The 15,556-nt window shown below is 38.5% G+C and overlaps 1 protein-coding gene and 1 long non-coding RNA gene across 3 annotated transcripts in view; one reads left to right on the top strand and one right to left on the bottom strand.

The window, feature by feature from the left end:
- Window positions 1-6,395: 6,395 nt before the first annotated feature.
- LOC307167142 lies at window positions 6,396-9,018 on the bottom strand. Its single transcript, XR_013822741.1, has 3 exons — window positions 8,955-9,018; window positions 6,816-6,942; window positions 6,396-6,467 (listed from the first exon to the last, which is right to left on the bottom strand). It is a non-coding gene; the product is annotated as an uncharacterized lncRNA (long non-coding RNA).
- clcn2c (chloride channel 2c) overlaps window positions 6,813-15,556 on the top strand; it is a 36,144-nt gene continuing 27,400 nt past the window's right edge. For both annotated transcript variants that reach the window (XM_079886085.1, XM_079886084.1), the window contains exons 1-7: window positions 6,813-6,887; window positions 10,443-10,539; window positions 12,384-12,515; window positions 13,187-13,315; window positions 13,507-13,640; window positions 14,342-14,419; window positions 14,589-14,667. In XM_079886085.1, coding sequence (XP_079742211.1) covers window positions 6,855-6,887; window positions 10,443-10,539; window positions 12,384-12,515; window positions 13,187-13,315; window positions 13,507-13,640; window positions 14,342-14,419; window positions 14,589-14,667 — 682 coding nt within the window. In that variant the 5' untranslated portion in view covers window positions 6,813-6,854. The remainder of the gene's footprint in view (window positions 6,888-10,442; window positions 10,540-12,383; window positions 12,516-13,186; window positions 13,316-13,506; window positions 13,641-14,341; window positions 14,420-14,588; window positions 14,668-15,556) is intronic.

Raw genomic sequence — 15,556 nt, 5'->3', positions numbered from 1 at the left:
TCTTGAACGCTTTAGAGCAACAGACTGAAGTTTGATCTCTTCAAAGACGACACTTGGCAGATTATTGCTGACGTGAAAAAAGTTTTAAAAAGTGAACTTACAAAGTTACAGAATTTTATGTTTATTGTAATGAAAAATGTGCAAAAAATACTATTTTATTACTATTATATGAAATATTTATTTTTAAAAACATGTTTTACTCTAAAACTGTGAGAAAATCTAAGCCATAAATCTAAACAAGCTGATGAAACAAAAACTGATCTTTCAGTGAGTGTGTTCGGCTGCAGTACCAAACGCTTCCACTAGAGGAAACTCTCTCATTCATTTCCACTGCGTCATTTCTGACCGCGAGAAACACAACAAGTGTGAATATTGTTTACAGGAGCATTTAACCTGTTTGAATCATGACCATGATTTGTGTGTGTGTGTGTGTGTGTTCACACAGCAAGTGCCAAAACCTTTACCAAGTTCCGGACCATTCTAATGAAGAGGAAGAAAATTAAAGTAAAACTTCTCTGTCAAAACTGACCGTAGAGCACCAGAGCAACTGCCTTCTTCAGGAACAGTGAAAACATCTTTAGATCTTATTTCATGCATTTAACCTAAAATGTAACTCGTTTGTGGGTTTCGGCCTACAGAAATACACCATTCCTCTATCTCCGTTTACTTTTCCCAGAAGCCCTTCTGAGGGTGTTGAACCCAATAATTCCACGAGGAGAGTCGTCACTGGTCAATTGTGCTAAATGTCGTTCTGGAGGTTTTCCTCATCTTCCTTCTGTTCCCACTTTAGTCTCCCAACTTTCCCTCTGATTAATGCGCCGGTCATGAATGTTTCTCATCGAGGAACCAGATTGGATCGGTTTTCTCAGCCTCGTTCCAGTTGTCTGACTTAATTCTTGTGTCTTCGGTGTCAAGCGGAGAAAACTCAAGGGAAAGTAATGCTTATTTTCCACCAGGCTGTGGATAAAACCAGCTAATCAGTTCTTAGAGCACTTCTAAACCTCAGCATTTTCCATTCGCTGTTCCCGTCTGTTGTTCATCTTCCCTTATATAACACTCAAGCCATTGGGCTTTTCGCTAGATGAACAACAGGCTTTAAAACAGCACTTCTGTTCTTCAGTGTTGTGCATTAATAAAAGTATTGATTTCTTTTATTCCCCAAAATTCTATTTCAGATAAATGCTGTTCTTTTGAACTTTCTATTCATCAAATAATCAGTTTCCAACACTGATAATAATCATAAATGTTTCTTGAGCATCAAATCCTCATATTAGAGTGATTTCTGAAGGATCATGTGACACTGAAGACTGGAGTAATGATGCTGAACATTCAGCTTTGATCACAGGAATAAATTACACTTTACTGTATATTCACATAGAGAACAGATGATTTACACTGGAGTAATATTTAACAATATTACTGTATTTTTCTATTTTTCATCAAATAAACGCAGATGAGTACAAGAGACTTCTTTTAAAAACATTAAACAATCTTACCGATCCAGAGCTTCTGACTGGTAGTGTATATTTGATATTTGGCAGGTGTTTAGCACTTCGATGCTATTATTGATCTGCACGTTTGTTTGAGTTCCTCCTATCAGACGCTTTGGGAAACACAGACTTGTTGTGATGAGGAGTGTTTGAGAAGCGCCCTCTTGTGTTCACACCAGTAACTGCAGTAATCCAGACAGAGAGAGATGAAGTCTAGAAATCAAGTGCTTCAAACATTTCTGGATCTGCACAGTATTAATACTCACCTTTATTGTATATTGAATAGATTAAAAAATAAAAAAAAACTTTAACTCAAAAGTAATAAGTCTCTCCTAACGTTTCACCCACTTTAACCCTCCTTGCATTATGTTCTAACCATGAAATATCTTTTCAAATAAGTTTTTCTTACATGAAATACCTTCAAATATACTAATCAAATGAGTTTTTGGAACAAAAAAAAAAAAAAATTTTTTTTGAGGGGGGGGGGAATGATTGATTTTCTTTTCTTTTTAATGGCACATTTCTTTTAGAAATTGATAGAATTATGTACTTGGAAAAATAAGTAGATCCCTATCATTTAATCCCTATCGTTTGGCTAACTCATAACTCTGCACTCTTCCTAATGACCTTTCCCAAACATATTTCTGGATTAATTTTCTCATCACGGTGAGACGGAATACTTCGAGGATCTCCTCAATCCCGCCGTCACGTCTTCCATTGAGGAAGCAGAGGCTGAGGGCTCAGAGGTGGACTCGTCCATCACCCGGGCTGAAGTCACTGAGGTAGTCAAGGCACCGGGGGTGGATGAGATCCGCCCTGAGTACCTCAGGTCTCTGGGTGTTGTGGGGCTGTCTTGGCTGACACGCCTCTGCAGCATTGCGTGGCGGTCGGGGACAGTGCCTTTGGACTGGCAGACCGGGGTGGGGGTTCCTCTTTTTAAGAAGGGGGATCGGAGGGTGTGCTCCAACTATAGGGGGATCACACTTCTCAGCCTCCCCGGGAAAGTCTATGCCAGGGTTCTGGAGAGGAGAATACGGCCGATAGTCGAACCCCGGATTCAGGAGGAACAGTGTGGTTTTCATCCCGGTCGTGGAACACTGGACCAGCTCTATACCCTCTCCAGGGTGCTGGAGGGTTCATGGGAGTTTGCCCAACCAGTCCACATGTGTTTTGTGGATTTGGAGAAGGCATTCGACTGTGTCCCTCGCCGCGTCCTGTGGAGGGTGCTCCGGGAGTATGGGGTCCAGGGTCCTTTGCTAAGGGCTGTCCGGTCCCTGTACGACCGGAGCAGGAGCTTGGTGCACATTGCCGGCAGTAAGTCAGACTTGTTCCCGGTGCATGTTGGACTCTGGCAGGGCTGCCCTTTGTCGCCGGTTCTGTTCATAATTTTTATGGACAGAATTTCTAGGCGCAGCCAGGGGCCGGAGGGTGTCCGGTTTGGGGACCACACGATTTCATCTCTGCTCTTTGCGGATGATGTTGTCGTGTTGGCTTCATCAGACCAGGACCTTCAGCATGCACTGGGACGGTTTGCAGCCGAGTGTGAAGCGGCTGGGATGAGAATCAGCACCTCCAAATCCGAGGCCATGGTCCTCAGTCGGAAAAGGGTGGCTTGCCCGCTTCAGGTTGGTGGAGGAGTTCACGTATCCCGGGGTCTTGTTCACGAGTGGGGGAAGGATGGAACGGGAGATTGACAGACGGATCGGTGCAGCTTCTGCAGTAATGCGGTCGATGTGCCGGTCTGTCGTGGTGAAGAAAGAGCTGAGCCGGAAGGCGAAGCTCTCGATTTACCGGTCAATCTACGTTCCTACTCTCACCTATGGTCATGAGCTGTGGGTCATGACCGAAAGGACAAGATCCCGGATATAGGCGGCCGAAATTAGCTTTCTCCGCAGGGTGGCTGGGCGATCCCTTAGAGATAGGGTGAGAAGCTCGGTCACTCAGGAGGAGCTCAGAGTAGAGCCGCTGCTCCTCCACATCGAGAGGGGTCAGCTGAGGTGGCTCGGGCATCTGTTCCGGATGCCTCCTGTACGCCTTCCCGGGAAGGTGTTCCGGGCGCGTCCCACTGGGAGGAGACCCCGGGGAAGACCTAGGACACGCTGGAGGGACTATGTCTCCCGGCTGGCCTGGGAACGCCTCGGTGTCCCCCCGGAAGAGCTGGAGGAAGTGTCTGGAGAGAGGGAAGTCTGGGCATCTCTGCTTAGACTGCTGCCCCCGCGACCCGGCCCCGGATAAGCGGGAGAAGATGGATGGATGGAATTTTCTCATCAATCTGTTCTTTATACATGAATATAACTTTACTACAATAAACACTTCAATTGTTGCAATTATATTGTTGAAAAATGGCAATGGGGAATTACATCACGTTGCCATGTGGAAACATTGATATTTTCTCCGTTTACAGTAAAACTATGTTAGACAAAGTTGATTTGTGAATAACAATATCTAATTTACTTATCAAAGATGCTTAGAGAAGAGATGATTAGAAGTGGGGTCAATCGAGCAGTTTCTGGAGCACCTCAACAGGTGTGTTCAGTGACAGTCATGTGACAAGTCAAATGTCATGTGACTTAAAAGCAGCACATCATTGGCTACCTTAAGGCCTGCCCTTTTAATTCCCATAGTGCAATATATTGTATTTTTTCCTGCATAACAAGGAGATGTTTGACAGTGGTTAGTAGAGTTACCACAAGTTTGGGAACAGTCCTGGCTAAACCACTCGGTCCTTTATAAATCAAGTATTGGTTTTTAACTAGGGCTGGGTAAAAAATATTGATTTCTCGATTTTAATCGATTCTCATTTTTACGAACCGATATCGATTCTTAAATCCCAAGAGTCGATTAGTCATCCTGTTCTCAGTTGATGAATTAATGGAACATTGTAGCGCATCCCATCCAATAAATCACAGTAATCTTTGTGCTTTGTTACTATTGATATGAAACAAAGTCTCAGAATTACATCCATTTTCTTACGAAATTCAAAAACATAAATAGCGTTTTGTCGCTGTGGCGTGAGATCGCTCTGGCTCAGCTCTAGAGAAGCACATGATCTTCTCCTCCGCCTTAATAACACCAGTTACAGCGCGAGATAAACATGAATGAGCTTCTGAAAGTGTGTTAAATGATAGAGTACAACTTATCGAAGTCCGTATCATGTGACATGGAGTCGCTCAATCAGTGTTTCAACCGTGGAAAGACGTCAGTAAACAATGTCATGTAACGTCACATTTACCTCAGAAAAACCACATCCAGTGACCATAAACTCGTTATTCAACGAGAGAAATTAACTCTAGACTCTAGAGAGGAGAATTTTGTTAAATATATGCACCATATTACATATTCATTATCATTTTTAATGTTCTTCAATATTTAATGCATGTTTAAATAAATCTGGAAAGTTTTTTTATGACAGCCACCATTTAAATGTTTATATAATTTCAAAATCTGCAATGTATTGTACCTGATATCCAAAATAATCAATATTGAATCGAATCGTAATCGAAATCGAATTGCAAGCTTGTGAATCGAAATCGAATCGAATTGTGAAATTTGTGTCAATACCCAGCCCTATTTTTAACCAATACTTGTTTGCTAAAAAAAGGAGGGAAATTATTTGGTAAAAATCCTGTTCATCTCAATGTCATTTGCCCCACTTTAAAAATAAAAGCATTCGCCTGAAACAGCCGTGATTGTTTATTTATTTTCTGTTCTTTCTTTTTGACTTCTCATGAGTTTGCATCCCTGGAAAACAGCTGGTGTGTGTGTGTGTGTGTGTGTGTGTTTATAATAACAACATGAGCTAAATTATTACCCAAAGTAATAACAGTGACAGTGCAGCATTCTTCCAAGATTACTGTAGAAGAAACTCGGAAATGTTCCTGTTTCTCCAAAAATACCCCACAAGCCATTCTTTGAAATAATAACATCAATAAATAAGCCAGCTTTGTATAATCACTGACTCATAACTAACTCATACTTGTACTTTACACTGATTCAAGTCATCAAAGATAATGGCGTCTGGTTTTACACTAGATTCTGTTAAATTTACGGTTAAAAACGGCAGATGTGTTTGCCAGAAATCCACTGTAAAAAATACAGTAGCAACATTTTAAAATTTACAGTAAAAAAAAACCCAATATATTTTCTGATATAATGTTAATTTACCGACATATTGAAGTACTGATATCTGTTTTGTCCCATTGTAATACACTGACATCCACCAATCACAGCGGAGATGAGAGTCACATGATCAAAGCTCATCATTAGCAGATTTTCCAAAGTTAATATTAATATATATTAATATTATATATATAATATAATATGTATTAATACAATAGTTAATATTAATGTATAGAAGCTGCACAGAGTCCTAATGTACACAACTGATTAAAAGAAAACTAAGAAATCTATGAATAAAATAGTAATTTCAACACAAAAAAACATCAGATGTGACATGTCACGCAGGGAATTATGGGAATGTCAATTTACGGTTTCTTCACTGTAAATTATACAATGACTATGAAAATGTACGGTTAGATCTGTCACAGTTATTCACCGTATATCGTACGTACACTTTCTGTTAACCGATTAACAGTTTTTCACTGTGGTATTTCTACGGTCTTTTACCGTTAAAATCCCGGTAATGTTTTACAGAGCAGCGTTTCCCAAACTGGTGTCTGCAAGCGGAGGAAAACCCAGTTATTGACTGGTAACCCTTCCCAGTAAGGCTGAGCTGAGCCTTCACTCCCACACACTGTTGACCATCATACGTCCAGCTTCAGCTAGAAACCATGTATAAATAATATTCTGGTGGTGTGTATAAACAGTGTTCAAACACTCTGGACGGAGCAATACAAGTGTGTTTCCTCCATGAAGTGTTTATGCACTTGATGCAAATTCTCATGAACTCATTTGTGCTTTAACTATTTAATTCTGGGTGGATTTGTATTCATGGAAAAGGACAGGTTTGAATCTGAGCTGGAAAAATGATTTAATTTAGCTAAATCACATCTCTTTCACATCTCTTTATAGTGAAAACTTGGTAGGAAGCAAAAGTTTAGACGTGAACTGAATATTTCAGCTCATTTCTATTGGAAGATTCCCACACTAGAATATCTGATTCTACATTATAAATACAGCCAATCATAATGTAAAAAATGAAATGTTTTGAAGAATTGTTTTCGTGATTGATCACTGCTCTCTTTTCTGAGAACTCCAGTACTCGTGTACTCGTGTTCATACGCAGTGGGCGGAGCTTCCTCATATTTAGCACAACACACACTTCTTTCACGTATAAAAACTCTCACACACCGTCCCGCCACTGACCTGCCGTACACTGAAGTGTGTGTGTGAGAGATCTCCATCATGGGTGTAGACGGTGAAGACCAGAGTCGGCTGGTAAGTGCTTCTTCTGTCTTTCTGCCCCTGCTGGTAGATGCTGGAACTACACTATCTAAGAGATGTAAAAATGAAGAAGAGATGGTGATAAATAGCAGTGCAGCTGCAAAAACTATATTAAATGTATTTAATAATATTCACTGAATGCATATGAAGGGTTAATCTGCAATGAAACACAATAAATATCACAAAATTACTTTATCTACTGACAGACTCCTCTGTATGGAAGGCCATTTCATCAATCATGCTTTGGTCATATTTATGAGTTTAAAGTTGAAATTATGACTTATAAAGAATCATATTTATGACATACTAAGTTGACTTAAAAAAAATCTTAATTATGACATTAACATTTTTAAATACTGTCACAAATATTGCATTAGTAAATAAAAAAATCATAATTATGACATACTAATTCATAATTATGAGATGAAAGACCTAAATCATGACATACTAAATTGAAATTATGACTTAAAAACAATGACGACATTTAGGCTAAAAAGTCAAAATTATAACAAGTCATACTTACATAAAAAGTCAAAATTATTACACTAAGTTGACTTCAAAAGTCAAAATTATGACTTGTCAAAATATAGGCTACAACATAAAAAAAAGTCAAATTTCTTAGATGAAGTCAAAATTCTGACTTTTAAAGTCGAAATTATGACATACTAAGTCACATTTATTACATGAAAATTTGAAATGATGACTTAAAAAACAATGACAAAAGTAAAATTTCCATTATACTAAGTTGACAAAAAAAAAATCATAATTATGACATTAAAAAGTCAAAATTGTGACTTGAGTCGAATATAGGCCTACCACATAAAAAGTTGAAATTTTGACATACTGTCACATTTATTACATGAAATTTCAAAATCATGACTTAAAAAACAATGCCATATACCAACCAGTCATATTTATTTATTAGATAAAAAGTCAAAATGATGACATTAAATCATAATGAGATGAAAAGGCTTAATCATGGGAATAAGTTGAAATGATGACATGCTGCATTAATACTGAAGGATAGTTTACCAGAGTAAAGAAGGTGACAGGAGCTGGTGTGATGAGTTCATGTAGAGAATAATATTGTGTAATAAATGAAGAAGAAACGGTGATGAATAACACTGCTATTGCTAACTCTAGAAGTGTAAACACCAATATTAGAAATAATTACAGAAGAGAGCTAAAAAATGGTCAAAAGCATTTGCAAAGACACCGGCTTTAACGTTACTTCTAGAAATAAATGTAATTGTCAACGCTATTAGCTTATATATTTTGTCATATTAATAATAACGATGACAGAGATACAACATCTGTGTTATTATTGGCACACATCTGTTATAAGTTTCTGAAATAAATCCTGATGGTCAATAATGAATAACATTAATGAGCATCAATAATCACATAAATGTGCTTTGTATGTAAAATAAGACACATTTTTATAATTTAGCCATTCTCTCACAGTCACAGACTATGAATAGTGCAATAATATCAAACCCTAATGTTAATAATAGCAAATTTAAAACCCACTGACTGGATTAAATAGTTCCTTAGGCTAGTATATTCAATTAGCAAAACAAACAATAGGGGTTGGCGATACAACAAAATATTATGAGAAATTTTATATAAAAATATGGCATTTTTAATGGAAATAATGGCGTTATACCAACAGCAAATAAAAAGATATCACAATTCTCGATACCAAATTCAAGTATAGCAAAAATGAATAGCTAGCTAAGTTGTTAGGTCTCTTTCGCGGTTTATTGTGTTTTTAATAATAGCAAACACACCACCACTTATTTTCTCATTAAACCTTATTTTTTTATCGCTTTAACGTGTCAATAACTTTAAGCAGTCCCGCAAACATAACTGTGTGGAAATAATAAACCTGAGTGGAAATAATACCGCGACACAAACGATGGATCCACAATTTACATCGTCGCCACAATATATCGTCATATCGCTCAGTCCTGTCTCGTGTATTTAATTACTTTAACTGAATGCAGCGATATGAAAGATTAATCCGTCAAATAACAACATAAATATCATGGACAAACTTACTTTATTTACTGACAGACTCTCCTCAGCACAGCCGTGATGACGTGCATGCGTTTCCCGCGCCCGCGTTACGCTGTTAGCGTACTGGCTCAAGCACGTGTACGTACGTTACGTAACCTGAGCGTAACTCTGGAGAGATTCAGACTCAGAAAAAGGCAGAAGTTGCCGAACAGAAGCGGTTTCTCAGCGAGATTTTAGGTGGGTAAATATGGGTAGTATGGAGACAAATATTTCCACAGAAGTGAGGTAAACCTGACAAAACAACAACATGTGAAAAACACCTTATACAATACTAAAGCAGCTTTACAGAAAATAATGATCAATGGTGCAAACAGAGTTCAGATGAGCTAAAATAGTAAAACTGGTTATTTGGTATGAGACACAGGACACCCTAAAAATACTAAACAAAATGACTCGTACATTAATTTATTATGGTAACAATGGTAGTTTTAAGTAAACTCTGGGTGTGTACATTAGTTAGTTTGAGTAATAGTTCTTCACCACTAAAGTAATATGTTTGCCATTTTGTATGTGTGATCTGTTCTACTTTCACTCAATTACATTTACAAGGTAAAAAACAATGAAATGATGACAGAATGGTAATTTTGGGTGACCATCCCTCTCAGACACAAACTTTGAACTATAGTAATATGTTTTATAATAAATATCCATTGCTATTGATGTCAAGTGTGAACATGGTTCATGATTATTAGTCTAAAAATCACTATATTCGAATGCCAAACCACTGAAAATATTAATAAGTTTCAAGATATTGGTTTGATTTAACGTCTGCAGTGTCTGAGAGTTTAACATAGTCAGAATAAAGAAGATTGTTTGACAGGTTTCTCTGCAGAGTTTTTGCATCAAAAATACATTAAAAAATAATCTCTACTGCCTCCTGTTTTCAAAAATCAATGTGTGTGTGTGTGTTTAGAAACAGTTTAGAAATTGTGTAATTTTTCAACTCTTAAATACTTAATTACAATTAAATGCGGATACTTTTGAAATTAAGAATCATAGTCAAGAATCCTTTCACAGTTTAACATCTGCTCAGGGTTACAAGGTGCTGGAAGTGCTTAAATTTTACTTTTTGATATTTTAGTCCTGGAAAACCCTTGAAAACAGACAATTTTTTTTGAAGAGGTACTTGAAAAGTGCTTGAATTATTAATAATAATAATTAAAAAAACATACAATCTTTTCACGCGAAATAAAAATTATTACATTTTTTGCATAATAAAAACAAACTAATAAAGTAAATAAAAAAGAATAAAGATATTGTTTGATACGTGAAGTATTGTTTGATAGTCCTTGAAATCCCCAAAAGTAGTGCCTGAAAAGTCCTGGAATTGCATTTTACAGAATTCTGTGCGAACCCTGTCTGGGTTGTAGTAAAAATAAAAAGGCGATTTCAAGGCATTTTACGTAAGTTCTGTTTCTGAGTACTTAGAGTTTTTTCAGCCCTGAATCTCTATCTGTGTCTGTGTTGTAGGAACAGGGCAATCACACGAAAGATGCAGGCCGTCTTCACAGAGACCGTCATCACCCAACATCCCTGTCTGAACTCAGTCCGTGTCACCAGTGTGGAGGTGAGTGAGTCTCTATATACGCACTATATACTCACCATATACTCAGTACTCACTATATACACTCACTATATACTCAGAGTACTCACTATATACTCACCATATACTCAGAGTACTCACTATATACTCACCATATACTCAGAGTACTCACTATATACTCACTATATATTCAGTACTCACTATATACTCACTATATATTCAGAGTACTCACTATATACTCACCATATACTCAGTACTCACTATATACACTCACTATATACTCAGAGTACTCACTATACTCACCATATACTCAGAGTACTCACTATATACTCACCATATACTCAGAGTACTCACTATATACTCACTATATATTCAGTACTCACTATATACTCACTATATATTCAGTACTCACTATATACTCACTATATATTCAGAGTACTCACTATATACTCACTACATATTCAGTACTCACTATATACTCAGAGTACTCACTATATACTCATCATATACTCATAGTACTCAATATATACTCACCATATACTCAGAGTACTCACTATATACTCACTATATATTCAGAGTACTCACTATATACTCACTATATGACTCTCTGTGGTCATTAAAAATTCCAGGATGTCCTTCGAAAAAGAGTAGGGGTGTAACCCCGGCATCCTGGCCAAATTTGCCCCTTGGCCCCTGTCCATCATGGCCTCCTAATCATCCCCATATACTGATTGGCTTCATCACTGTCTCCTCTCCACCAGTAAGCTGGTGTGTGGTGGGCGTTCTGGCGCAATATGGCTGCCGTCGCATCATCCAAGTGGATGCTGCACATTGGTGGTGGTTGAGGAGATTCCCCCATCTATGTAAAGCGCTTTGAGGTCTCAGAAAAAGCGCTATATAAATGTAATGAATTATTATTATTATTATATATTCAGTACTCACTATATACTCAGAGTACTCACTATATACTCAGAGTACTCAATATATACTCACCATATACTCAGAGTACTCACTATATACTCACTATATATTCAGTACTCACTATATACTCACTATATATTCAGGGTACTCACTATATACTCACTATATATTCAGTACTCACTATATACTCAGAGTACTCACTATATACTCACCATATACTCAGAGTACTCAATATATACTCACCATATACTCAGAGTACTCACTATATACTCACTATATATTCAGTACTCACTATATACTCAGTAGGCTACTCACTATATACTCACTATATACTCAGAGTACTCACTATATATTCAGTACTCAGAGTACTCACTATATACTCACTATATATTCAGTACTCACTATATACTCAGTACTCACTATATACTCAGTACTCACTATATACTCACTATATATTCAGTACTCACTATATACTCACTATATACTCAGAGTACTCACTATATACTCAGTACTCACTATATACTCAGTACTCACTATATACTCACTATATATTCAGTACTCACTATATACTCACTATATACTCAGAGTACTCACTATATATTCAGTACTCACTATATACTCAGAGTACTCACTATATACTCAGAGTACTCACTATATATTCAGTACTCACTATATACTCAGAATACTCACCATATACTCACAATATACTCAGAGTACTCACTATATACTCAGAGTACTCACTATATACTCACTATATATTCAGTACTCACAATATACACTCACTATATACTCAGAACTCAAACGTTTAAAGAAGAAACTAACACTTTTGTTGCTCACTTTAGTCTCATGTGAGCACTGGTCTGGGCTTTATGGGTAATGCAGTCTAAGTCCATGGAGTCTGCAGGTGTACACTGAAGCATTATGGGTAATGTATTTCCTTTCTGTAGTGCGGGTCACACACTTTCAGCGGCTCTTGGTGACGTTGGTCGGAGCGGACTGGATCTTCATCATGATCCTGGGCTTCATCATGGCAGTGATCAGCTTCGTCATGGATCTCTTCGTCACACTCTTCACAGACGGTGAGTGTATGACATTAACCCTCATGCTTCCTTCGCACTTTGTAACAAATCCTTCCCTCAAAGCCCTAAAATTATACTCTTTATTTTTCAAAATAATATTTGCATTCAAAATAGAAAAAATATTATCATTTATTTTTTTTGTACCTTTAAATTACTATATTTGATCAATAAATAATCAATAAATAATAATTTAAGCACATTCCTCACATTCTTTCAACTTGAATTCAAAATAACTCACAATTTCATGCATAAACCTTTTAATTCAGCTCTAAATATCTTACATTGGGAGTCTTTGCCGGCCTCTTGTGGAAAAATAATAATATAAGATGATATTTCATGACTCTAGATGGCCTTATAGCTCTATATGGAGTAAATGAGCTGTTCCTCTGGGTCCTAAAGCCAGTTTAGATACGCATTCAGATACACATGTAGACATTATAAAATATTTTTTGGGGTAAAGTTTTAGCATTTTTAACAATTTTGTTTGTGTATTAGTTAGTGGTTCAAGTGCGACAAAAGTCCTCTGATGAACACTCAATTTATAAAAATAATAATAATAATAATAATAATTTTAAGGTCAAAATGACCCGTGGGAAGGAAAGCATTTCTTTCCCAAATGTTCATTACTTTAATGCCTAAAAATCTCATCTCATCTCTCTCTCTCTCTGTAGCGCACAGGTGGATCTACGATATTTCGGACAGTCATGTTTTCCTGCAGTATTTCGCATGGGTCGCTTATTCTTTGATCCTCATGTGTTTCGCGGCAGGATTCGCGAGCATAGTATCGCCTCAGGCTGCTGGTGAGACACACACACACACACACACACACACAATCCGTCATTATATTTAAAGCTAAACATAATTTATGAGGTTTTTTTTCATTAATGAGGACATTTGAGCTGAGAAACATGTGATGAACTCTTTCTTCATAACTCATGATTGATGTATATGTGTGTGTGTGTGTGTGTGTGTGTGTGTGTGTGTGTTTTAGGATCAGGTATTCCTGAGATGAAGACGGCTCTGAGAGGAGTCGTGCTGCCGGAGTATCTGACCTTCAGAACACTAGTGTCCAAAGTCATCAGTCTGATCTTTGTGCTAGGAAGTGAATTACCTGTGGGCAAAGAGGTGAATACACACACTCACTCACTCACTCACTGACTCACACACACTCTCTCTCTCACACACACACACACACACGCACACACACACACACACACACACTCTCTCACACACACACACACCCACACTCTCTCACTCACTCTCACTCACTCACACACACACACACACACACACACACTCTCTCATACACACACACACACACACACACACACACACACACACACACACACACACACACACACACACACACACACCCACACTCTCTCACTCACTCTCACTCACTCACACACACACACACACACACACACTCTCTCACACACACACACACACACACTCTCTCACACACACACACACACTCATGGTGTTAATGATAGCACTGGAGACAGAACGAGTGCCCTCTGGTGGCGATGATGGGTATGATACTCAACAAAAAACATATATGCATTTTAAAATATGCATTTTATTTAGATTTCTTTCATATTTTGTGGAAAGGTTCAATAAACTGTTCTGGAAAAAAAATCAGACTGTTATTTCATGTGTCAGGCTTTACAGGGTTTATTTTCAGGTGAGCTTGTTGTGATGTTGTGTGTGTGTGTGTGTGTGTGTGTGTGTGTGTGTGTGTGTGTGTGTGTGTGTGTGTGTGTGTGTGTGTGTGTGTGTGTGTGTGTGTGTGTGTGTGTGTGTGTGTGTGTGTGTGTGTTCTGTAGGGTCCGTTCGTGCACATCGGCAGTATGTGTGCTATTCTTCTCTGCAAGTTCATGTCGCTCTTCAGTGGCATTTATAAGGTATTTAGAACATTATTACAGCATTCACAGATATGTGCTCTGTGCTTTGTTTTGAATTTTGAAAGATGGTGTTAAAGCCTTTTTCCCCCATCACATGTTTTAGTAATGATCATAAATTCGAATGCTGCCGACCTGCCGTGAATTCAGTTCTCTTGTGTGTGTTGAACAGAACAAGGCCAGAAACATGGAGATGCTGACGGTCGGATGTGCTGTTGGAATTGGGTGCTGCTTCGCTTCTCCTATCGGAGGTGAGAAAACTGTGTGTGTGTGTGTGTGTGTGTGTGTGTGTGTGTGTGTGTGTGTGTGTGTGTGTGTGTGTGTGTGTGTGTGTGTGTGTGTGTGTGTGTCTCCTACCAAGACCTCAATGGTGGAACAGACGGTGCTGGCTGTCCTTAGGGGAACATCACAACGACTGGGAAGACTGGGAACCCAAGACTGGGACGCACCGGCGTCCTTTTGGAAATCCATACTAACATCCCGGTTTAAGTCCTGTGGTTAGACTGGAGAGGAGAGCCGCAGTCATCTCTAGAAAACTGAGAAGATACCGGATTGACCTAGCCATCCTTTCTGAATCCCGACTAGCACTCTTCAACCTGAACAGGTTCAAGGCCAAGAGCAAAGTCAACTACACCACCATCTCAGAGCTCCAGTACGTGTACGGTAACTTCATCCCAGCACACTCCACAGAAGATCATGCTGAATGACTTTACCAAGGCGTACAGAGGCCTGGGCCTAAATTAAACACCAAGAAGACCCAGGTCCTATTTCAGTCTCCACCCAAACAGCCCAGCAGAAGTGGACCACCCCACCCTTGAAGATGTGGAGCACGCCCCTACCTCGGCAGCCTTCTCTCCTCAACAGCTGACATAGACTGACATCTAAATAGACATAGACTTCTATAATTCAGTGTTAGGCTGCATAGATTAGGTCAGCCGGAACCGGGAACACTTCCCATAAATCCTGATGTACTCGTTACATCATGAGAAGAATGGCATCTACGCTAATATTAGCCTCTCTGTTTATCCCGAGGTTTTCCGGCAGCCTGCCGGATCCAGGCCGTATCCAGATCTGATGAAGGACCTTCGCCTGGACCCGATGACAACGCAGTGCTGAAGTGCCAACTAGTCTCTCCCTATG

The sequence above is a fragment of the Squalius cephalus genome, assembly GCF_949319135.1.
Source record: "Squalius cephalus genome assembly, chromosome: 11".
Lineage (NCBI taxonomy): Eukaryota > Metazoa > Chordata > Actinopteri > Cypriniformes > Leuciscidae > Squalius > Squalius cephalus.
This window is presented reverse-complemented; position numbering and strand designations above follow the sequence as displayed.